This window comes from Myxine glutinosa, chromosome 1 (assembly GCF_964187855.1).
Source record: "Myxine glutinosa chromosome 1, kmMyxGlut1.1, whole genome shotgun sequence".
NCBI classification, from domain to species: Eukaryota; Metazoa; Chordata; class Myxini; order Myxiniformes; family Myxinidae; genus Myxine; species Myxine glutinosa.
The window spans coordinates 365287267-365314310 of NC_136261.1; the positions used below are offsets into that span (position 1 = coordinate 365287267).

Genomic DNA, 27044 nt, shown 5'->3' on the forward strand with positions numbered 1-27044 from the left:
AATCCTTTCACTTTCTCCATTTCTCACACCATATCCGTAACCCCCATGAACTCCCTCAAAACCATCCATACTCCTTCCCACATATCCATTTAGATCTCCTCCTACCACAACAACTTCCTCATCTTTCACGTTTTCCATCAGCTTCTCTATCGCACACCAGAACTTGTCCTTCTCTTCATCGCTCCGACCAACCTGCGGAGCATATCCTGAGATGATGTTCATCAAGAGCTTTCCAATCATCATTTTCACCATCATCAACCTATCACTCACTCTCGTCACACTCACCACACTGTCTACAAACTCCTCAGAAGACAGGACACCAACACCATTCACGCCCTCCGGGCACCCTTGCCACACAAACTTGTATTTCTGTCCCTGCCTACCCTTCACCATTCTCACACCACTTCCCTTCCATCTCGTCTCTTGCACACAACATATGTCCACTCTTCTTCTGATCAATACTTCAACCACTTCTGATCTCCTTGTCATTGTCCCTACATTGCATGTCCCAAACCTCAGAAACCGATCTCCACTTCGGGCTGTACACTGCCCATATGTAGTTGTAATTGTCATGGTTCTCTTTTTGAGGCAATATTTTTTATGGCCGGATGCCCTTCCTGACGCCAACCCTCTTAGTCGCCTCTTACGACACGCAGGGATACGGTGTACCTATTCTAAACCAGGGTATACACCGGGAACTTATATCAAGTATGTGCCTGGCAATCTACTATATATTCCTGACACTCTCTTTGGAGCTCCTAGGGGCACTGTGCCAACTACCAGCATTTTATTTGAGGACATACAGGTGAGGGTGCATCAGTTTATATCCCAGTTGCCAGTAAGCCAGCACAGACTAGAGACCCTATGTTCTGCAACCTCAGACGATAACGGTCTTCAGCTTTTAGCTGAATTTATCGTAAATGGATGGCCATCCCACAAAGCGACTTGCCACCCATCATAAAGCTGTATTGGGACACCAGACATGAAATACACCTTACCCAGGGTCTGCTCTTTGCTGGGGACTATAATGATCCCTGAAGCACAACGTTGCAATGCACTTAGTACAATCCATGAAGGCCATTTTGGACAGGAAAAGCTAGAGCCCGTCAAGTTGTCTTCTGGCCTGGAATAAGCAGTGACATTGAGCAACTTGTAGTCAGATGTACAGTGTGTGCAAATTTCTGACCAGCTAACTGTAACGAACCGCTCATGCCACAGGAAATTCTACAGGGACCCTGGCAGAAAGTCGGAGCTGACCTCTTCCTATTTGCAGGGAGACATTTCCTCGTGGTAGTAGTAGACTTTCTCAAAATACCCAGAGGTGCTTCGGGTGCCTGGACTTTCTGCAAAGCATGTCATTGATGCACTCAACGTTCACCAGACCTGGAATTCCTCAGAGGTTGATAGCTGACAACATGCCATTCTCAAGTGCAGAATTAAACAGATTCGCTCAATAATGGGGATTTCACATTACATCAAGTCCCACCTATGCCCAGTTGAAAGGACAGGCCAAATGTATAATATGTACAGTCAAACAAGGTCTCAGGAAGACTAAAATCTGTTGAGGATTTGGAATTGACCCTGCTTATGGACAGGAACCTTCCCAGAGCAGGACTACCCTACTCCCCAGCTTCGGTGTTGATGAACCAAAGGCTCTAAGACAGGCTACCTATGACAGAGCGACTCTTGCAACTGCATATCCCGGCAGATGCACATCAGCTATTGGTTGGTGCAGCATCAGCAGGTGGCGAAGAAATTTTACAACCAGAACTCCAAAGAGGTCCCACCACTTACTTCGGGTGAAAGAGTCCGCATCAAGAAAGAAAAGGTCTGGGAGGCAGCAGTTGTCACCGCTGTACACCATTCGCCCCATTCATATCATATCCACCTATTTATTACCCCACTCCCAGTGGAAGACCAGTTGGCGAATGACCACATCAATACCTCAGTCACAAGATCCAGCTGAACAAACATCCTCAGCTGTGCAGCCTGAAGCAGTCTCTTCACAAGTAGTCATCACACCATCACCACCTATTCGTCAATTGGTCTTTGGTCAACTGCTGGCTCCCAGACCTTACTCCAGTCGATTGGCGGTATGACGTCATAAGCTTTCCCTCACCGGAGGCCCCATCACCACCTTCTGGGATTCCATGTGCAGTATCACTTCACTTCTAATCAGGTCTAATAAATAAATAATTAAAATAAAACCCCTTTCGATGTCCTCCCAACCCATTTTTCGTCTCCTTCAACTTGCCAGCGTGATTGTGTTGTGTAAAGTTGGGTCTCCTGTGAGGGTTTCAGTTGCTGAGTTCTTTACCACTCGACTGGGGGTTCAGTGGTTGCAATTGTTTTTTTTCTGTGTGTTTTAGTTGTTTTCAGTAATTGGGGGTGGGGTGCCAGTCATGGTACTGGTTTTGATCATTAATGTGAGCTTTTGAACAGAGAAGCAAGATTTGAGGTGTTGTTCTTCTTCTTCTTCGATATGAAGATCGACTGGTGAACCTTCATCTGGCTCATTATATTAACAATTCGTATTGAAGGGAAAACACGTAAACTGTTCCCACTTTTTAAATTGTGGAATTTAATCAATATCTCCTTCCGGCGATATCTCCTTCCGGCGGAACTACGAGTGGAAAGCCTATAAGCTCCTCCCAAACGGATATGATGTAATTTCCTTCGTTGCGGATCCTTGTTCCTTGGTGGCTGTGCTGTTTCGTGCTGGTCCCTCAAAGGTGGTTGACGTCGATAAAAAAAAAAATACTATTGCTTGTTTTTGTCTGAATATGTTTGAGTTTCCATAGACAGAGGGGTTGGTTATGTTGTAAATGATTATTTATTATCGTCTGTCTTCGCCCCGCCCGGCCTGTCCGTGTCGTTTTATTTAATACATTCACTTCTGAGTTGGGTGGACGCCATCTTGGACGGGTATCGTTGGTACGGAGGTATCGTTGGGGGTAAATTAAGAATATCTCTCGTTATGATGTCAAGCCATTGGACTCACGTAGGTCAAGCGCTCAGAGCTGCGGTTGCAAATGTTCAACTCCGAAATTGGCATTAAGCTGTCCATCCGCGGGAGTGGTACCTCCCGGCGTGGACATTATTCTCTCGGCCGCCATTTTGGCGTCTCGTGGAACCGACGTTCTTGAGACGATTAGTCAGGTTCACTGTTTTTTTCGTTCAAAATTTTGGTAGATTAGCAAAACTATACATTTTTGGAATATTCAGAGCATGAGGAATCCAAAAATTAATGTTTACATTTGCGTAGACACCTTTGCGAAAATGACACTCAGGACAGTGATGAAGATCTGTAAAAGCATATTCCTGAACGGTATAGACCACGTAGATCCTGTGTATAGGACTTGTAGTTCAATCTGATACTACCTATAACTTCCTATAACCTATAACTTCAAAGGACTTGCAATATCATGTATTATGTAATTATATTACATATATTATTACATATATTATATATTATGTAATATTATTATTATTATGTAATATATTATTATATATTATTATAATATATTATTATATTATATTATAATATATATATTATAATATATTATTATGTAATATTACATATTACATATATTATATATTATTATAATATATTACAGTTATATCACAAATATAAAGACAATGGTTTTCAATTACCTTTGTTTGTTGCTTTTCTATAATCCTGAGCACTATTTTGAGGCCTTTATTGGATTCCTTGACCCAGAAAACATAGGATTAGCATATTTAATTAAGTCTCTAGGTTGACTAGAAGCCGAGATCGCGCAAAATATGTATTTTATGGTGGCCATTTTCAAAATCCAAAATGGCGGCCATGCAGGTGTCTGTGCAAATGCCAACATTGATTTTCAGATTCTCCATGCTCTGAAGATTCCAAAAATGTACAGGTTTGCTAATCCCAAAATTTTGAAAGAAATTATATTTGTTAACACAGTGAACCTGACTATCTTCATCACTGTCCTGAGTGTCATTTTCGCAAAGGTGTCTACGCAAATGTAAACATTAATTTTTGGATTCCTCATGCTCTGAATATTCCAAAAATGTATAGTTTTGCTAATCTACCAAAATTTTGAACGAAATTATATTTTTAACATAGTGAACCTGACTAGATCGTAAATTTATCGGGATACAAGACGAACGGGGATGCAAATCTTCATCGTGGGCACAGCTACGAACCGCATGTGCAGGCTCTCCCCTTTGTCTGCAGCGCAGGGGTCGGTAAGCCACGTCATTAGCTCGTGAACAGGTGAAGATCGTGGTTGTCCACCTTCTCCGAAACCGCTGATGTGATTTTGACCAAATTTGGCACAAATGATATTTGGTAAGTTGTGATGAAAGTTTGTTCACGGCATGAAAAAAAAAAATCGGGGTTTTAAGGGGGTCTACCGAGGGTCAAAGTGGATCCGGGTTTGACCCCCCCCCAACCCCTCCCCCCCCACCCCCCCAAAAAAAATAGGTATTTCCTTTTTCCTCTGAAACTACAAACACCATTTTGATGAAACTTGACTACAACCTTCATCACCATTGATGTACTAATGTTTGTTCACGGCAGTAAAAAAAAATCGGGCCCTAAGAGAGTCTACAGGGGGTGGGGGGCTTTCCCCCCTTAATAGGTATTTGTTTTCTTCTCAGAAACTACAGACGCAATTCCGATGAAACTTGACCACAACCTTAATCACATAAGTTGGGGGGGTGGGGGGGGAGGGGTTGCCCCCCAAAATATATATTTTTGTATTTGTTTGTTTAGTCTTAGGATTATGTTAGTATGATTCTACATGCCGCCTTGTCTCCTAGCAACCATTGAAATTGGTTCAAAATACCTTGATACTGTTTAAAATACCTTTTAGTCAGTGTAGTCAGAATACCTCGAGCGAGGAGGTTTGCTTCAATCTCTCCACGACATCAAAGTTTGAGTATTTTCCCATTCGTGTCTTTGTCAAATTTCCACTGGTTATTTTATTGTGTATGTGTTATTGTGTGTTTCTATTTAGTTTTGGTTTTGTAATTATTGTAAATTTGTGTGTAATTAGTCGTTTTTTGTTCGCACCTCATGCGCGGCCTGGTCTCTCCAGGTTCCCTCCCCCCCATCAGTATTTTGTGAATATAAGTTCTTTCCTTCATAGTATTTGCTTGTTTCTTTGATTTTCTTTTCTCCCCCTACCTCTCACGAACATCTTACGCTTTGTCCAACGTTTAAAAAAAAACAAAAAACATTTCTTATTAATTATTTCTCTCCTCCCGGACACGTGCTTGTTTGCTCTCCTCCTCGTCTCGAATTGTGCCCCGCCCCCTATATCTCGTTTTTCTTCCACCTCTGCTCCTTTCTCAAATCCATGTCCTCACTTAGAGACTTTTCCCAGATTATTTTATTTCCCAGTGTGTCCCTGGATTAGAATAGGTACACCATATCTCTTACGACACGACTAAGAGGGTTGGCGTCAGGAAGGGCATCCGGCCATAAAAACATTGCCTCAAAAAGAGAACCATGACAATTACATCTACATATGAGGTTTGGGATATGGAATGTAGGGACAATGACAGGGAGATCAGGAGAAGTGGTGGCAGTATTGGTCAGAAGAAGAGTGGACATATGTTGTGTGCAAGAGACGAGATGGAAGGGAAGTGGTGTGAGAATGGTGAAGGGTAGGCAGGGACAGAAATACAAGTTTGTGTGGCAAGGGTGCCCGGAGGGCGTGAATGGTGTTGGTGGCGACAACCAGTCAGAAGCCTTCAAATAATCAGCAGATTAATACGTGAGACTGTTTTCGTGTGCTGTTCGAGGATGATGACCTCCATGGGAGGCATGTGCCCAGCGAAATTGGGATGTTTGATCCATTTATGTAGCAAAAATACCGTTAATTTGATGCCATTCAAAGAGAAAACTTGGACGAGTGAAAGAGTATGCTTTGAAGTGGTCCAGACCAGATGGTGTTGAAGGAATCATCGCCAACAGTGAGCAACCTCAATGTTGCTTCATTGTTATTTTCTTACCTTCGAAAGTGAGCAACTTTCTAAGGTAAGAAAATAGCCGGAAGAAGCCAAACTAAAAAGTGGCACCCTGGGGGAGGATCCATTGCAGAATGGCTACTGCAAGGCCGACGATGACCAGCTGAAGCCGACCACCACTGATATGGCTCCAGTACCCAAGGCTATTATAGAGATGGTGAGATGCCAGTGTAAGGGAGACTGTTCCTCACAAAGATGTTCTTGCTGGTCAAAGAACTTGCAGTGAGTGCATTGACCTTGCACGTGTACGTGTACCACGCAGAGTGAAAAAGACGGACTCATTCCATGAAAACCGTGTATTGAACAACAATGACCACTGAAACCATTCCAAATGTGGCAACAGCACAGTGTCCATTGTAAATGTTCCATGCAGTACGTTTGGATGACGTTTTAGAATGCTAAATCACAACCAGAAAAATTTCATCTTTATTTGCGATGTCAGTTTTATGATTAAAAAGATAAACTGGAACGGCACTCGGTAGAGTGCATACCTCTGCCAGGCTGAACAGTTTAAATTTCGTATCCGAATCCACATTGATCTTCACCAACATTGAATCGATTAGTCCTTGTCGCACACCCAACCTTTCCACCAAGTTTCGTTCAAATCGATCAATAACCTTTTGAGATATCCTGCTATATATATTGTTACGGATCTCAACGTCGGCCTTCCCCCTTATCAAGGGGGAATTAATCCCCTTGTCTTTTATCTAGCCGACGTGATCCGGAGCTATGACGTTCCTTCCGGTCAGCGATGGGTAGGGTCATAGGCCGAATTCCTAATACCTAATTACTAACGCCTCCCGGGAAGCAAGGAAATAACCCCGCCCGAACCACGGTTTTAGTGGAAACGCCGAGCGATAGCGAGCCGTGATTCGGGCCGTTAACAGGTACTAAACCCGATCCGAGCGGTTGTAATCGTGCCACGTTTACCCAATGGAAGAAATCACTAATACGGTCGGATTAAGAAGAAAGGAAGAACAGATTGGTTTATTAACATTTTGTACAATAAGAAGAAGCCTGGTGTTGGCTTAGTGGTTAGGGTGCCGGCTTGGGATGCGAGGATCCTGGGTTCGAATCCCGGTCGATCACTGAATTAACGCCAGGGGGGTTGACTCAGCCTGTCATCCTTCCGAGGTCGGCAAATTGAGTACCAGCTTGCTGGGATGAATGATCACGGTGTGTACCCCGGTTTAGAATAGGTACACTGTATCCCTGCGCATCGTAAGTGTGACCAAGGGTTGGCATCAGGAAGGACATCCGGCCATAAAAACATTGCCTCAAAACAGGGAACCATGATTGTCATGGGGCCCGCAAGGCTAACCCCCGCTCTAGCGGGGAAAATGGCCTTAAAACGATCATTCATTCATTTCATGTACAAGAAGAAGAAGAAGAAAACACAGTCTTAACTTATCCCTGGACAAACGGACACACACACACACACACACACACACACACACACACACACACACACACACAGACACAGACACAGACACAGACACAGACACAGACACAGACACAGACACAGACACACTCACATGGGGATGTAGATCTTTGGGGTTGATGGTCCATTGGTCCAGGGATGATGTCCACAGCTCGTTCTCCGGGTCCCCGACTCGGACTGCGAAGAAGATGGTAGGACAGAAAGAAAGCTTCCCGCGTGTCGTTGGTGCGGATCGGACAATTATCGGGGAAAGGTGAGCTAGGCTGGGGGGTTATTTCGCGGCTGAGCCGCGTACGTAATAAACGAACCGGCTGGGCGGTTATACTGGTGGTCTCGGCCGCGTGCGTAATAGTCGGCAGCTCTAACGCACTGCTTAATCGTTCTCCTCACGAGGCCTCTGCACAGTCCTCAACAAGCCAACCTTTTAACGAGTGCAGTTGCGTCAGTCCTTTCGCACGAGAGTCCTCCTTCACCTCTTGATACCAGCGCTTTTGCGTAAGTCCTCTTGGTAAAGCGCATATACTCTCAAGTCATCTGGAAGGGCTTTGCGTGCGTGTTTATATAGCGCCGCCCAGCGAACCCTCTCGAATCTGCCAGCCACGTTCTCACCACGCCCCTTAAGCCATGCTCACTGAGCCCTGGTTGGTTGTTGGCTCTTACCGGCTCCGCCCTGACATGCTGCTTGATGTGGCCACACCCCCGACCTCGCGCTCCGCCCCCCTTTTCCAGGCCTACCTCGTGGCATTTGGCTGGTTTGAGCATCCTAATGCGAGGGGCAATAGGGCGCAGACTGGATGGTGCGCAATGGGGAATGGGGCGCAGACTGGATGCTGCCCAACGAGGTCGATTGGAGGGTGGGCTGTAAAATGAACGGGACCTACTCTTATTTATTTCTTTACACAACGCAGGTATCACTATTGGAAATGGCCTTATCTCACATATGCTATGACATAACTAATCTTCTAAGATGGCCTACGTGTTGCATGGGGGCAAACCTTTAACCTTTATTAATCATATATTATTATATGTACATTCTCAGAACTGCAACACTATAGTTTTTGGCCCCTATCTCCCAATGGTGAAGAATTCTTAGTAAAGTAAATAATTATCTTATCCGAATCCACATTCAGATCTTCACCAAAATCGAATAGATTAGTCCTTGTCATACACACAACCGGTCCACCAAGTTTCACCCAAATCCGTCCATAACTTTTTGAGATGTCCTGCCATATATAATTTTTGGCCATGTCTCCCAATGGTGAAGAATCACTTTAAAAAATCTACTAGCCGGATCCGAATCAGGATCTTCACCATAATCTAATCATTTTTTCCTTGTCACAATTGTTACCTGTCTGCCAAATTTCGTCCGAATCCATCCACAACCTTTTGAGATATCTTGTTGACAGACAGGAAGAGAAACAAACAGACAGACAGGGGTGAAAACATAACCTCCATCAAGGTTAAAAAACAAAGGTGGATACCTTTTGTGGCAGAGGTAAAATTAGGCCTTTTTCTGAATGTCTTTCTTTCCGTTAAACTTAGCTGTTTGTGCTTGCTCTCTCTCGATTCCTTGTCCCTTTTAAGATGTATGTTTAGCCACCAAAAGCACTCAGCTATGTTGATTAGAAATGGAGCTATTTGGAAAATGGATTTTTCAATAGTGGCTATTTTGAAAATCCAAGATGGCCACAATGGAGACTTTTTAAAAAATGCAAACATTAAAAATCTTATTGAATATATCCTCATTGATCTCTCTAAAATAGAAATGCTAGTACTGACACTGTAATACTGCTGACTGGACTGACTTATGGAAATCCTATTTTGATTTTGCTTGGGGAGATTACTGCCCTTCCTCAGGCGATGCCTCTGTGCAAAATGTATGGCTGAAGTTGTTGCAGGAATGGAGGCCTTCTCCTTTTTGAGACTATCTCTTCTAATTCCTCGTTCAACCGTTCCTGCTCTGAGGCCATTCGTGCAAGGGACGTGTCATGTCGTACCAGGAAAAAGTCTTACTCTGACTCGCATTCATATTTCATCACCTCTCAATCATTGCAAATATGTTATTTGTGTCGAGGCGAAGCATTCCTGCATCCAAAGGAAGTGTGTGCGACAACCTCTCTTCTTTCACGAACACGTCTTCCTGGTCTTTAGCCAAAAAGTATCTTTTACAACTTCTGTCGCACTACCTTTCCTTCACTTTTCCATTCCGATACTGGAGCTGTTTTCCACTGATAAACTCTTTGGTTGTCTTTTCGGTGGACGATTACACCTCACCACCAACTAATTCAAAACACCTCACCACCAACTAATTCAAAACACCTCACCACCACATAATTAAAAACACCTCACCACCAAGTAATTCAAAACACCTCACCATCACGTAATTCAAAACACCTCACCACCACATAATTAAAAACACCTCACCACCAAGTAATTCAAAACACCTCACCATCACGTAATTAAAAACACCTCACCACCACGTAATTTAAAAACACCTCACCACCACGTAATTTAAAAACACCTCACCACCACGTCATTTAAAAACACCTCACCACCACGTCATTTAAAAACACCTCACCACCACGTCATTTAAAAACACCTCACCACCACGTCATTTAAAAACACCTCACCACCACGTCATTTAAAAACACCTCACCACCACATAATTAAAAATACCTCACCACCATGTGATTCAAAACCACCACCACGTTATTAAAAACACTTCACAACCACGGAAACAAGCGTTTCAGGGAGTAGTTCAGTGACAACAGACACTGCCCAGATATGTAGATATTGTTACAGACGCGGTTGTGGATGTTGGTCTACCGAGCGGTTTGGTATGACCGCGCCTGCCCGTTTACCCGATTATACTCGAACGTTGACTAAGTCGCGCTATGCTAAATCAATGATGGAAAAGACACAACGGCTGGATTAAAATGACACGACACCAAGGGTTCAGTTCTCAAGACCTCCGGAGGAGGTTATATTAGGGCGGAAGGTCAGATTACAACGACAAGAGGGACAGCATAGAAAGGCAGGCACTTAGACACACTCTTATATTAGCCCCGACAGACGACAGATAAACGGGACAAAACTGACTCACACGGGGATTGATGGCAAGGAAAGCGGGTAGTCGATGGCTCAAGGTGCACTCTTGGCTCAAGGACAGAATCGACCCGGTCCGGTCCAATGATGCGGGGAGGTCGCTCTCAGCGCTGGAAGGTCGCGACTTGTCTTCTTCAGTCGGGGGCGCATCTGACTTCACATCCGGTAAGTCGCCGCGTATATCCGGCGGGGAGTGACACGCCCTCGGCTTGTTAGCTCCGCCCCAGATGGAATCGGCCCGTTGCTTCTCATTGGGTGCGTGCGGGGGGGTTACCGGCTCCGCCCTTGACGAGGGGCTGACAGCCAGCCCCTTCGTGGTAACCCCGTGGGCGCACATGGTAATGGCGGCTAACCAAGCCGGTGTGAGGACGCACACTCCCCGCGCCGCGCCGCCCCCAATCTCCTCTGTTGTTGTAGTTGTTGTAGTTGTTGTTGTTGTTGTTGTTGTAGTTGTTTCATGGGGAAGATGGGAGGAGGTAAGGGGAGGTCCTAAACTCACTACTGGTGCCATACAATCACATTCTGGTGCAACGAAGAGTCAGAATTAATGGAAAGGAGTCCTTAACTGACATAGACTAAGAATAACTAGCAAGATGTCCTATAGTTGTCTACGTGAGATGCGGTGAACCTGGGCACGACATTTAATGGGGGAAAAAAGGGGGAGGTCGGTTCTACAGAGTGTTATTTACAGGCAATGGGACTAGGGAATGGGGGATTGGGGATAGTTGGGGAGTATTGGGGAAATAGGGGAATATTTACAAGCGGATATGGAGGCCAAATGCCATTTCCGCAACATTGCACCCTTCTCTACCCTCGGGGCGTCCCGACCCGATAAATTTTTACCTATTTTAGTGTGGCACTCAGATGTAGTTCCCTCTACTATTAACTCTACCCTGAGTGCGACAGTTTTACACATATTCACAAATGAGTAAATATGTCCCCCTGCGACGTTGCACCCTTCTCCTCACAGAAACACACCCACAGGATAAACGAATCCGGAAAGAATTCGCAAACTAAACATACAGCCGGTAGGGAGCATTTATTTACAAGACTACGCTGCTATTTACACTACGATCCAGGACCTGTTTTTGGAGGAACACATGCAGATGTTATGCATAGAGAGAGCACGCATGCCAGCATCGATACACTAACCCACGAGTGCTCTGTGGCCTTACGGCCTTTAATAATGTGCAGAGCACCCCTTCCCTGCACCAAAAGCACCACCCCAGCACCAATCGGTGCAGTCACCATTGTTCAATGAATAAAAATAAATTCAACAACCCCTAACCCTGCAGGTGTCTCTTGCTCTTCGTGTGGTGCACTTGGCCTTCTGGCTTCTTTCAAAAATAAAGAAAGGCGCCAACCGCGTCCATTTCTGTATTGTGGCCTTCAGTGGTGTCAACTAAAAGTGGTTCACCTTGTATGGCATAGGTGCCACGTTGACCCATAGGTCCATTCACGGGTGGTGCTTGGCCGCAAAAGAACTGCGGTCCATTGTGGGTGGCCACCAACATTGCGGTCCATATGGTGTATCGATCCAGGCAGCAAGCAGCGAAAGTGCAGGCCCACAACTGCGTAGCCAGCACCTCTCTCTCCTCTCTCTCTACCCCAAAGCCAGATCCTCGGAGGTGGGAGACAAAAGAAGCAGACAAGTGAGTAAGGTGGTAAGGGCGCAAAAGTGCACGCAATACAAGATGATGCACACTGGGGGCACATGGGAACCAGGTGAGACAGGTACGTTCCTATCGTATGCCCCCCCCCCCCCCCACCAGGTAACCTACATGGCCCCTCCCTTACCCCTTACTGTATCCACAAAACACAACACTACCCATAAACATCTACTTTACAAATCAACAAACATCCCTACTGTCTTCCCCGTTCCTCCCATATACCAAATTCGTCTTCTCTCCCTCCTAACCAATCAAATTTGCCATTTTCAACTCAACATCATAATTTGCTATCACCAATTCATCATCAGTCCCTCCTAGGGAGGGAGAGATGGAATCACCCCAATGTCTCATCCATGCCGTGATGCGTCTCACAAATCCTCACAGCAATTCTCATTTCCTGCACCAAAACAAAGAAAACACAGGTGTGGAGTCATCATCACCACAGGTAAGTGGCTGCGTATGGTGCGACAGGTTCATCAATCCTAACTATTTCCTAAATGACTTTAACAACTTTACACTACCCGGGGTCTTTCTCCTGCCAAACCATTGGCCCTCTTACACTATGGGTTCTAAAAACCAATGCCCATTGACCAAACTGTGGTGCTTTTCAATTTGGGGTCTCACTCCCCCGATTCATCTCCCGGTGCCCTCGCACAATTTCTGGGCTGTGGCGTGTACCTCTCCCAGTGGGTCTACCCACCTGCACACCTCCACCACTGCAGTTGCCTCCGAGCTTACCTGCTCCTTACCCTAACCTAACTACCTGGGGAAGGCCCTCTGGCGCTCTCCCTACTCGGTGCCCTCTCTGGCACTGGGCTACCCGGGTCCGTCCTCCGGATCCTCGGGCCCCATCCACAACTCTACCGGCTCCCAGAGCCCACCTGCGGCCTCACTTGGCCGACATCCTCACAGTGGTGGAGTGCCCAACCAACTACACACACTAACAGGCTACACGCCCAGCCATTTCCACAACACTAATGCACCCATTCACAACACCATTCTGCAACCGCACCACAGATGCCAATATCCAACCACAATTTACCTGTACCCTCTACCTAACACTTACACTACCCGCCCCGGGTATCCGTGATGGGGGTCCACTCTTCCCCCATTCACACCTTCGCACCATGCACACCACTCCGTACCACTTACTCCAACTCTCTCCACACACCTGTACCTGCACACCTGTGCTCACACCTGGTGCCACCTGCACCCTTCTCTCCCCAAGCGCATTCGCGCTGATCCACAACACTCATTACTCACACACTGTTCCACACACCTGTCCAGTTGCACACCTGTGCAATCACACCTGTTCAATTCTCACACACACGGCATCATCTCAGCTAACTACTCCCTTCTAAAACTTGCGCTTCCCAGTCGTCCCTTTAAACTATTGCGCTCCCACGTCATTATCATCCATACTAATCTACCTGCGTCCCCACTACAGGTATCAGTCATTAACTAAACTTAACGTCGCCTACTGTCATCTTCGCTAGATCCCTATCAATATAACCTAACCCACCCGGGCTAGTTTCCACTGCCATACACCCCACAAGCTATTGCTCCTTTGCCCCACCATGGGAAGGGTGGCAGGGATGCCACCCTTACCCACCGGGCCCATTGCTCATCAATCCCCCAGTCCTCTGGCACTAATAAGCCCCCCTTATTCAGAGGTACTGGGTCCCGCCTCGGCATCTAAAGCCGAGGCAATCCACGGGGGCGCCTGCTCGCCGGTGTAAGGCCTTCTAGTGTACCGGGGTCTGGCGGGGGGGTGTCTGGGGTCGGCTAACCCGCTCCCCCCTGGGCGGAGTTGAGGACCTCAACCGCCGGGGATCATCCCGGCGCGCGGCTCGACAGTGCCGCGCCAGGTGACCCAGACGGTTGCAAGTATAGCACCTCACCTGGTAAGGTGCTTGTCTCCGGAATTCCAAATTTCCCCCCCTGTAGGTCCGAATTGGATTACCCGCTCGTGGTCCACCGCGGGCCACCTCCGGGGCCGCCTGCCATGGTCCAGGTCCCGCCAGGCGCTGGTCCACCAGCCTCCGGACCATGCCCGCCAGGTCAGGACCCACGTCGGGGGCGGGCCCCCTAAGGGGTCCGCCCTCCATCGGGGGTCCCACCTGGCGGACCGCCATTGCGAGACGCTCGCCCCCCCGGGCCAGGGGCCTCGCTGCTTCCCAACGGGCCGCAGCGTCAGCCGCCTGGCTCAGAGTCAGCTGGCGCCACATGGCGAGCTGTTGCCGGAGCTCAATGTCCGGGAGGGCCTGGATAAAATGGTCCAGCGCCAGGCTTTCCCGGGAATCCGCTGCCATGCTAGCATGTGCGATCCCCACTGTGCGGCGAATGTCGTGGGCAAGTTCCCCGATGGCTTCCTGGGGCTTGCGTTTTCGCAGCGCGAGCTGAGCTTTAACAAGCTCGCTCTGCTGTTCAATGCCGAATCGATTAATTAGGGCGTCGCGGAGGGCTGGCAGGGTGAGAGCACCCGCTGGTAATGCCGTCAGCACCTCCGCCGCCGCGCCGCGCAATGCGGCCACCAGGTGTACTCCACCTTCGTCCTCACCCCAACCGTTGCCCTTACACACACAGTCGAACTGCGCCAGGTACGCGCGTAGATCACTCTTGCCGTCATACGGCGCGAGTGGGACCTTGTGGGACCACCTCGTATGCGAGTCGTTGCCCGCCTGCCGGACCCCGTGCGTCACCCCTTGCGGGGTCAGCGCGGGGCCGAACCGGCCGGGCCCCCACAGTACATTACCCCCAAGGGGCTCTCGTTCCTCCCCGGTCCCTCCAACAACTACCCCTGTTGGTGTCGATGCATGGGTCACACTTCCGCAACCCGCTACCCATTCCATACCACCACAACCTTGCTCACCCACACCTCGCACCTCTCGTTCCATACCCTCCGGACCAGCCATACACCTCACTCGTGGCCTCTCACGAACATCCGGGTCTATCTCGACCCCCAAGCTTATTAAATCACCTGGCGCATCATACGCACGACCATATTGGTCACCACTTACACCGGGTCCTCTTTCTCTTCGCTTCTCCTCCATCACCTGCGAATCCCTCATCCGGTTAATGAGCACATCATCACGATCCGAACACAGACTTTGGACCAATTCTTTTACTTCCTCCTTTATCTCTTTCTTATCCTCTCTCCGTCGCTTCTTAATTTCGCTCACCCCTTCTTCCACTTCTTCTAATTTCTGCTTCACCTCCTTCATCTCTTCGTGCGCCCCTTTAAGTTCTTCCTCTAACTCCACTTTATTTTTTTCTATGTGCTCCCGCACCTCCCGCTCTTTAACCTCCATCACCTCTACCACCTTGTCCATTTTCCTCGTCAGGTCCTCATGTACCGTCTGACACTCTTTTTTAATTACCCCTACGTCCTTTTTCATCTCCTTCTGTGTCGATTTTAAACCCTCTATTACCGCTGTGTTCTTCTTTACCTGGTCCCCCAACTCCTTTTGTCCCACTGTCAGTTGTTCTACTCCCAGCATCAACTCCTCTATACCCCCTTGCAATTTTACAGTCCCCTTTCTCACCTCCTTCTCCATGCGCTCCTTACAGTGCCTCACCTCCTCGCGCACTCCTCCGACCTCCTCACTCGCACCTCTTCTGATCTCCTCTCCCATCACTTGCATCTCCTGCCCAGATGCCACCCTCATCTGCTCCATTTCCTCCCTGTGAGCATCCAGTTTGGTTTCTACCCCCATTCTGACCCCCTCTATCTGCTGCCCCATTTGGTTAACTTCCCTTTCCGCTTGGTCCCTCATGTCCCTCAATTTGCCTTCCATCCTGTTTTCTAACCCCTCTAACCCATTTTTCACTCCCTCTATCTGATTCTCCTGGGCAGCCATTCTATTTTCTACCCCCATTAACCCCTCCTGTATTTCCCCTAATCTATCGTCTAATTTCCCAAATTTCTTGTCTAATCCCTTAAAATTATTGTCTAATCCCTTAAAATTATTGTCTAATCCCTTAAAATTATTGTCTAATCCCTCACCAGTACCCCTCGCTTCGTCCCTCATTACCCCCAATTGGCCCTCCAATCGCTCACTCTGAGCATCCATCCGGTTCCCCATTACCCCCATCATTCTGCTTTCCATTTCTTCGCTATTCTTGTCCATAAGGGCCTTCATTTGTAGAAAAAAAAGGTTCAGATCCACCAGGGGCGCTGCCACGGTCGCGGGCGCGGTGACCAGCGAGGCGCCATTTTGCGCCCCCGCAACGTCGGGCGCAACGACGCTATTTTGTGCGTCTGCTACCCTCGCTGCTTCGCTCTCCTCGCGTCCCTCAATTTGGTCCTGGACCGACCCTGCCTCACTCTCCCCTACCGGACCCCAGCTGTCTTGATCCGCCATAGCGCGACTTTCAAAATTCGGGTTTTTATTTCCGTAAAACAAATCAAATTTCGCCGTTATAATTTCGACCGCGGGAAACGCGCTCCGGATCGAATTCTACCTCCCCAACACCAATTGTTACCCTAGTGGTACAATTGGTGTTCCAAAATTTGGGCCTAATAAATTTAGTCCCAGGTTCGAATCCGACACTCCTGACACCAATTGTTACAGACGCGGTTGTGGATGTTGGTCTACCGAGCGGTTTGGTATGACCGCGCCTGCACGTTTACCCGATTATACTCGAACGTTGACTAAGTCGCGCTATGCTAAATCAATGATGGAAAAGACACAACGGCTGGATTAAAATGACACGACACCAAGGGTTCAGTTCTCAAGACCTCCGGAGGAGGTTATATTAGGGCGGAAGGTCAGATTACAACGACAAGAGGGACAGCATAGAAAGGCAGGCACTTAGACACACTCTTATATTAGCCCCGACAGACGACAGATAAACGGGACAAAACTGACTCACACGGGGATTGATGGCAAGGAAAGCGGGTAGTCGATGGCTCAAGGTGCACTCTTGGCTCAAGGACAGAATCGACCCGGTCCGGTCCAATGATGCGGGGAGGTCGCTCTCAGCGCTGGAAGGTCGCGACTTGTCTTCTTCAGTCGGGGGCGCATCTGACCTCACATCCGGTAAGTCGCCACGTATATCCGGCGGGGAGTGACACGCCCTCGGCTCGTTAGCTCCGCCCCAGATGGAATCGGCCCGTTGCTTCTCATTGGGTGCGTGCGGGGGGGTTACCGGCTCCGCCCTTGACGAGGGGCTGACAGCCAGCCCCTTCGTGGTAACCCAGTGGGCGCACATGGTAATGGCGGCTAACCAAGCCGGTGTGAGGACGCACACTCCCCGCGCCGCGCCGCCCCCAATCTCCTCTGTTGTTGTTGTTGTTGTTGTTGTTGTTGTTGTTGTTGTTGTTGTTGTTGTTGTTGTAGTTGTTTCATGGGGAAGATGGGAGGAGGTAAGGGGAGGTCCTAAACTCACTACTGGTGCCATACAATCACATTCTGGTGCAACGAAGAGTCAGAATTAATGGAAACGAGTCCTTAACTGACATAGACTAAGAATAACTACCAAGATGTCCTATAGTTGTCTAGTGAGATGCGGTGAACCTGGGCACGACATTTAATGGGGGAAAAAGGGGGAGGTCGGTTCTACAGAGTGTTATTTACAGGCAATGGGACTAGGGAATGGGGGATTGGGGATAGTTGGGGAGTATTGGGGAAATAGGGGAATATTTACAAGCGGATATGGAGGCCAAATGCCATTTCCGCAACAATATATAGATAAATGACTGTGCCTGAGTTGCTGTTTTGTCATGGGTTATACCAATCATAATTCAAACAATCATAATGCACAAATGTATTTGTAATATTCGTGATGTCACATTTTAAAAACAATTGAAGCTGAAAACTGAAGTTGAAAAAAAAAAAAAAATCCCCCCCCCCCCCCCCCCCCCCAAAAAAAAAATTTGGAAATTTTTTCAAAAAAAATATCCTTTGGACATACCAGCAGGAGAGATAGGTGCATACCAGAAGTTTGGTACGATTTCACAAAAGTTTGAGGGAGTAGTTCAGTGACAAGACAACACAAGACAACACAAGACAGACACTGCACAGATATATATATATATATATATATATATATATATATATATATATATATATATATATATATATATAAACACATATATTGGTTCACGAGTTATCAAACAGTGACCACTTTATTCCTCATGGGTGTGTGTGTCTGTCCACAGCATAACTACCCGCTGATATCATCCGATCTTGATAAAACTTGGATGGGAGGTTGATATCATGATCTAGTTGTGTCCTGCCTAGAGTGGGCGTATTGCGCCCATTGTGGGCGGAGCCACGCCCGAAAAAGATGTCTTTTTAGGGGGTAATCGAGTTCAAGCTGCATCTTCTCTGAGGGGTTTGGTGGAATCTGACAGGGGTTTTGGTATTTGGTTAGGCCAATGTCATGTGTCTAGCCCCACGGAGCTCGATTTTTCATTTTCGCCCCAAGGTCACAAGGTCACGAAATTTAGAAAAGTCAATTTTTGATGGTTTTATTACATTGTTCGCTTCCTGATCGGGTGAAATGTCATACATGATGGTTTATTATCACACACATGAAATACAAGTTTTCCAATAAATTTCAGAATCTTTGACCTTTGAAGGTCACAAAGGTCAAATTTTCAAAGTTGTCGGAATCGAAGCAAATTTTCGGTATTGTGTAGCCAACTAACCTCATAACTGATTATCCATTATTTTCTATCTCATTTCAAGGTCAGTAACCTTCGTTTTGACATTTCCGGGCCTGTTTCGGTTATAGTCAGTCCTTTGTCATTGAATACCGCTCGCTCGTGAACCATCGTCGTCTCCTGACTTGTTTTGCTTATAATGCAAGATAGCGGATGGCAAATGTGATGACATCATGGGCACACCCCCTGTTGAACTTGGAGTTATCAAATGTTATCAAACTGACATCTGGTTTGTTATTTAGGTATAGGTCGTTAATTTTTGGGATTCTTGCTTGCCTGCACAGCGAGGATCAGGGCTAGCTTTTTATGAAGAAGGGGTGTGAATTCTATACTGAGGCTGGAAGTTGAGGCTGTGCAACTGGTTGAGTCTGCGCTATTGCTGACAAGCGCTATATATATATATATATATATATACACACACACACACACACACACACACACACACACACACACACACACACACACACACACACACACACACACACACACACACACACACACACACACACACACACAATTAATTGTACAGTATCGGTTTGTACAGTATCGGTATATATATATATATATATCCTAACATTATGTGAGTTAGCATCCAAAATATAATCCCCCAAATGGGATGACTTCCGGTTGGTGACTGTAAAAGTTCTGGTGCAGTGCCAGCAAAGGAATTCGTGAGAGCACAATGTCATGTGATTGGAGATGTAAGCTTGGTATGAGAAGCATGTTTGTGAAATGTATTTGATGGGTTTTTTTTTATACAATCTAATCATTGATTTGTTAATTTTAATGTTTCATTCTTATCTTGTTTTTCTAGCAACCATTGTTCAGCTGCAGGTTTCACCACGGCTCAAAATATTTATCCGTGCTCAAGGAAATGGCTTCTGGAATTACATTTAGTTTGGAGGAGCTTTCATGTGCTATCTGCTTTGAACTGTTCGTGGAGCCTGTCACTCTGCCATGTGGGCACTCGTTTTGTTGTGCCTGCATGGAAAATTACTGGAAAAGCAGTGAAGAAGCCACCGCTGTTCTTTGTCCCACTTGCCGTGAAGTTTTCACTCAAAAGCCAAAAATGAAAAAGAGTGTGACCCTTGCCAACTTTGTAAGTTATATAAATATGACAAAGGGCAACCCTGGATCGGGGATTGAGGTTCAAGATGGAGAACATGATGATTTGACTCTGATGGATGTGAATTCTGGAGACAACAAGAAATACTGTGAGGTTTGTCATAAAGAGGCGTCCAAGCTGTGTGTAAACTGTGAGATCCTGTGCTGTGAGAAACACGTGCAGCCCCACCAACAGAAACGGCATGAAGTGGTGGACCCTGGAGTGAACATGGAGGACCTGAGCTGCACAAAACATGGGGATCCAATTCAACTGTTTTGCGAGGATGATGAGAGCTCCATGTGCATCGATGGACATCAGGATCACAAATCGGTTCCTTTAGAGATTGCTGAGACTGAACTGGAGGTAAGTAAATAAGTGAAATTTTTTTGTAAATATCATCTCCATGCTATATTTAACTAGCAATGTTACTTGACGTTGCTGGGCAACGCAGGGTCCCGCCTCCCACCCCTTCCACTCCCTCATACCTCCTCTTCCCTTCGCTCATCCCACCCGTTCCACTGCCTCCTCCCACCCCACTCCTTTCACTCCCTCATCACAAGCCTCCCTCTTCCTCCTCCCACCTCCTTCCGGACTTTCACCCCTTCCCCTCCCTCTGCACACCCACCCCACCCTCCTCCCACCTCTTCCTCGTCACTGATTGTGAATAAAGTGTTTTTAACTACGTTTAGGCAAAATTTATTAATAAAAATAAAATCTGCTTTAGATTCCTGCAAACTTTCGTTTCGTCATTGCCACGAGTTGGGTTGAAATATTCCCCCCTGAGGGAGGAATTCGTAGTTGTGGCCGGAATAAATCATGGTACAGATGTTTCTTCTTGTTGCCGTGTTATGAATCTGGGGTGTGTTAAGTTACCAAGTTTCGTGTGGAGCGTTCGCCAAGTGGCAAACACTCCAGCAAAGACTCCATTCCAAAACCATTGGTAAAGAACAGCCGGCTTGGCAAGCGCTTGTTAGCTGCTTGCTGACTGAACACGCCCCTTGACAGCATTCTGTATACATGCAAAAGGCTGTCAAAAGGAATTTAAAAATAATTAAATTTAAGACTTAATATATTAATCACAAGTGTCTCAGGTCGCGGTAGAGCGACTCCCTGTCCTATGGGGGTATGAATTAAGACAGTGCAGAATGAGGGATGACAGCCTTGCTTACCTAAATACACTTGGTTATAATAATCACTGTTTTATTAACTTTTTAGATTTCAATCCAGATTTTGCAGGTTATTTGGTACAAGAGATCAGATCTTCAAGCCAGAACACAGATATCGATGCTTTATTTAGTCCGTGAGAGTAGATCGTGTTTCCAAGGCATGGCACGTTTGAACAGGCCAAAACAAAATAACGGCTAAGACCCCCTGTGAAGTATAGATAAATAATTTGAGGTGATATGCCGATACTGGAATTTGTGAACAGGTAGATAAATTATTTGAGGCATTACGTCAATCCTGGAATTGGTTACTGAAGGCACCAATTTGTGCTGACCAAGGATACGGCCTTCAATAAAGGTAAACCGTTAATTATCTACAAAAGGAGAGTTTAAATTTATCCAAACACCCAGTTTTCATTCATGCACTCCTTTGGAGTTTCCTTTGTAAGCATGAAAAGTTTGGGGCCGTTAGGTTTCCTCCTCCAGGCTGAACAGTTTAAGTTATGTATCCCCCTGATAGGCCAGATCTGGATCCAGGCCTTAATCAAAATCGCATCGGCTTGTTATTGTCACCTGACCAACTCACCCACCTAGTTTTGTCAAAATCCAACCACAACTTTTTTGAAACATCACGGTATGTATTGGTTTTGACCCGATCACTAAATGGTGAAGAATCACTTGGAAAAAATTTTTCATCGCGTATCCGGATCTGTATTCGGATCTTCACCAAAATCGAATCAATTCGTCCTATTCATACACCCACCATGTCCACCAAGTTTCATCTGAATTAGTCCACAACATTTTTTGAGATATTCTGTTCAAAGACAAACACAACAGATGGGTGAAAGCATAACCTCTGCCCCACCTTTGGTGACAGGTAATAACACTGCCGAGTTTAAAGCATCATAGGCTGTGAGTGTGAAAATGTACAATTAAGGTGATAAGGACTTTGAATACAAATGTAATTCAACTTTGTAGATATGCACGCACACACTCACATGCCACCCTCCCCCCCCCCCCCCCCCCTCGCAATTGTCTGCTGGGTGTTTGTAAGCTATGAAGTGAAACATTAAATGATTCAGAAATTTTGAGTTACCCCCATGTTTTTGTCTTTTTTGTGACTTTTTAGGTACCACAATTTCAATCTGTGAATATGGCATCATCCACAGTGCTGGAAATCTCTTGGGAGGAGAATCTGGGCTCTCTTAACAAACATGACAAGAAGATTCTGAAGGAGATACAGAGTGGGTGAAGCAAACAGAGTGACACAAACAATATTTAACAAGGGAAGAGAAAGGCTTTTATTGATGTTAATTTGCTGATGTACCATTTTGTTCCTCTCATGTGACCACGTGATCTTGTGGACCACATTTTGGTGTGTTGTTTTCATCTCTTTCCTGCTTTTCTCTTCCCTTATTCCTCTGCTTGTTGCCCTGCTACCACATTAACGGTAGCAGGGCAACAAGCAGAAGAATAAAGGAACTTTGCCTTTTTCCCATCTGTTTCCCAGCTCTTCATTGAGCCTCAACTTCAGAGAAAATTTTGAATAAATAAAAGATATATTACCAGTTCCTCTCGGACCCCAACCTGGACCGCAACCTTCCTGTGATCTCTCCAATATTTTTTGAAAGATCTCTCGTTTTTCGCACTCTGTTGTAACTTTCTGTCTATGCATGCCTCTTTGAAATACTCATTTTTATGCCTCCGCTGATGAAGTCGCCGGAGACATTATGTCCGTCTGTCCGTCTGTGATTGGTTTTCGTTGCCGCGATAACTTTAGAACGGCTGAAGGGATCTAAGTCAAACTTGATGCAGGCATGCATAATGAGGTAAAGATAAACTCATTAGATTTTGGGGTCACAAGGTCAAAGGCCAAAGCTCAGAGGTCAAAATTTGTTGCCATGCCAACTTGTGGAGAAGTGATGGGATTTTGAGCAAATTTGGCAGAAGTATATATGAGGCACAGTTGAACTGATTGGATTATGGCGTCAAGAGGTCAAAGGTAAGAGATCATGTCAGGTAAAAATATGATAACTTGTGAACAGCTGAAGGGATTTAAATTAAAACTTGGTATAGGCATGTATAATGATGTAAACATGAACGGATTCAATTTTGGGATCAAGAGGTCATCGGTTATAGGTCATGTCAGGTAAAAATGTGATATCTTCAGAACAGCTAAATGGATTTAAATCAAACTTTGTGCAAGTATTATCATCCATCATCATCATCATCATCATCAGGTCGATCTCGATTAGACACTGTCTTTCGGTTGCTAATTATACTCATTTGGTCGCAAGTTCTACATGAGTACACAGTCGTCTTTTAGTCAGAATTTATGATCTTCATCGTTGAAATGCCGGGTAACAAGTCTTTCTGCTTCACCATTTCAACTACTGAGGCAGATAAATTAGCCGATATCAGGATTTTTGGCATTGAGGTTTACTCATCAAGGTTTTGACTATACTTCGTCTGTCCCCTGTCCTCTGACCTGCCTCATTTGGTTAGACCTGTCCATTATAGCTCATTTGGTCATCAGGGCACACAAGCCGCTCCACGATCGTCAACAGGATAGTCAATTGGAGTGGACAAGTATTATAATGATGTAATAATGTGGGCGGAGACATATCGGTCGACGTCATGACGTCGAAGAGTGTCGTTCTATTTTTTATATTGTGATAAAAAAATTATAAACAATAATTATAATTAATTTTCAATAATTATTGAAATGAAATCACATGGTTTGTAATATTTTTCTCCTCTTCACTGATTTCACAGAAGATCCAGTGAAGGTGCTGAATATATCTCTGGTGAATCAAGACGTCTTGATAAGTGTTTGTAAGTGAAGGGAAATTGAGAGGGTGGTCGATAACTGTTGTGGAGATTTAAATATAAAAAGGAAACTAGAAAGCATCTGAAAATGCAAAGCCCGGCCGCATTCGTTTGTATTCAAACGTTGTCTTCCATAAGCTAAACATGACGAAAATAGTAAAAAAAAAAAAAAAAAAAAAGACAAAATGAAAATTGGCAATTTTATGCACCCTTGACCGTTGTTGTCCTTTTGATAAAAAACAAAAAACAATCGGCTCCCAGCTTTTGATTGCTGAACCAATTAATTTACCCAATATGCACATTCTTAAATTTCAGGTGATTCGGATGAAAATTGACGATTTTATGTGACGCTGACCCTTGACCTTTTGACAAAATTATGAATTAGCCTTTTTCATAATACATGGGCGAAGGCTGGTAATAGAGCTCACACGGACACAGACACACACACACGCAGACACAGCCACACACGCAGACACAGCCACACACGCAGACACAGCCACACACGCAGACACAGCCACACACGCAGACACAGCCACACACGCAGACACAGCCACACACGCAGACACAGCCACACACGCAGACACAGCCACACACGCAGACACAGCCACACACGCAGACACAGCCACACACGCAGACACAGCCACGCACGCAGACACAGCCACGCACGCAGACACAGCCACGCACGCAGACACAGCCACGCACGCAGACACAGCCACGCACGCAGACACAGCCACGCACGCAGACACAGCCACGCACGCAGACACAGCCACGCACGCAGACACAGCCACGCACGCAGACACAGCCACGCACGCAGACACAGCCACGCACGCAGACACAGCCACGCACGCAGACACAGCCACGCACGCAGACACAGCCACGCACGCAGACACAGCCACGCACGCAGACACAGCCACGCACGCAGACACAGCCACGCACGCAGACACAGCCACGCACGCAGACACAGCCACGCACGCAGACACAGCCACGCACGCAGACACAGCCACGCACGCAGACACAGCCACGCACGCAGACACAGCCACGCACGCAGACACAGCCACGCACGCAGACACAGCCACGCACGCAGACACAGCCACGCACGCAGACACAGCCACGCACGCAGAAACAGCCACGCACGCAGACACAGCCACGCACGCAGACACAGCCACGCACGCAGACACAGCCACGCACGCAGACACAGCCACGCACGCAGACACAGCCACGCACGCAGACACAGCCACGCACGCAGACACAGCCACGCACGCAGACACAGCCACGCACGCAGACACAGCCACGCACGCAGACACAGCCACGCACGCAGACACAGCCACGCACGCAGACACAGCCACGCACGCAGACACAGCCACGCACGCAGACACAGCCACGCACGCAGACACAGCCACGCACGCAGACACAGCCACGCACGCAGACACAGCCACGCACGCAGACACAGCCACGCACGCAGACACAGCCACGCACGCAGACACAGCCACGCACGCAGACACAGCCACGCACGCAGACACAGCCACGCACGCAGACACAGCCACGCACGCAGACACAGCCACGCACGCAGACACAGCCACGCACGCAGACACAGCCACGCACGCAGACACAGCCACGCACGCAGACACAGCCACGCACGCAGACACAGCCACGCACGCAGACACAGCCACGCACGCAGACACAGCCACGCACGCAGACACAGCCACGCACGCAGACACAGCCACGCACGCAGACACAGCCACGCACGCAGACACAGCCACGCACGCAGACACAGCCACGCACGCAGACACAGCCACGCACGCAGACACAGCCACGCACGCAGACACAGCCACGCACGCAGACACAGCCACGCACGCAGACACAGCCACGCACGCAGACACAGCCACGCACGCAGACACAGCCACGCACGCAGACACAGCCACGCACGCAGACACAGCCACGCACGCAGACACAGCCACGCACGCAGACACAGCCACGCACGCAGACACAGCCACGCACGCAGACACAGCCGCGCACACAGACACGTACAGCCGCGCACACACACGTACAGCCGCGCACAGACACGTACAGCCGCGCACACAGACACGTACAGCCGCGCACACAGACACGTACAGCCGCGCACACAGACACGTACAGCCGCGCACACAGACACGTACAGCCGCACACACAGACACGTACAGCCGCACACACAGACACGTACAGCCGCACACACAGACACATACAGCCGCACACACACAGACACATACAGCCGCACACACACAGACACATACAGCCGCACACACACAGACACATACAGCCGCACACACACAGACACATACAGCCGCACACACACAGACACATACAGCCGCACACACACAGACACATACAGCCGCACACACACAGACACATACAGCCGCACACACACAGACACATACAGCCGCACACACACAGACACATACAGCCGCACACACACAGACACATACAGCCGCACACACACAGACACATACAGCCGCACACACACAGACACATACAGCCGCACACACACAGACACATACAGCCGCACACACACAGACACATACAGCCGCACACACACAGACACATACAGCCGCACACACACAGACACATACAGCCGCACACACACAGACACATACAGCCGCACACACACAGACACATACAGCCGCACACACACAGACACATACAGCCGCACACACACAGACACATACAGCCGCACACACACAGACACATACAGCCGCACACACACAGACACATACAGCCGCACACACACAGACACATACAGCCGCACACACACAGACACATACAGCCGCACACACACAGACACATACAGCCGCACACACACAGACACATACAGCCGCACACACACAGACACATACAGCCGCACACACACAGACACATACAGCCGCACACACACAGACACATACAGCCGCACACACACAGACACATACAGCCGCACACACACAGACACATACAGCCGCACACACACAGACACATACAGCCGCACACACACAGACACATACAGCCGCACACACACAGACACATACAG

General features: G+C 47.4%; 1 protein-coding gene across 1 annotated transcript in view; it reads left to right on the top strand.

Annotated features, from left to right (window-relative positions):
• Positions 1-2709: 2709 nt before the first annotated feature.
• The window catches only part of LOC137418449 (E3 ubiquitin/ISG15 ligase TRIM25-like), a 42352-nt gene continuing 18017 nt past the window's right edge, over positions 2710-27044 (top strand). Inside the window, exons 1-4 of the mRNA XM_078771043.1 lie at positions 2710-2732; positions 19722-20375; positions 22305-22419; positions 23951-24010. Coding sequence (XP_078627169.1) covers positions 19782-20375; positions 22305-22419; positions 23951-24010 — 769 coding nt within the window. The 5' untranslated portion in view covers positions 2710-2732; positions 19722-19781. The remainder of the gene's footprint in view (positions 2733-19721; positions 20376-22304; positions 22420-23950; positions 24011-27044) is intronic.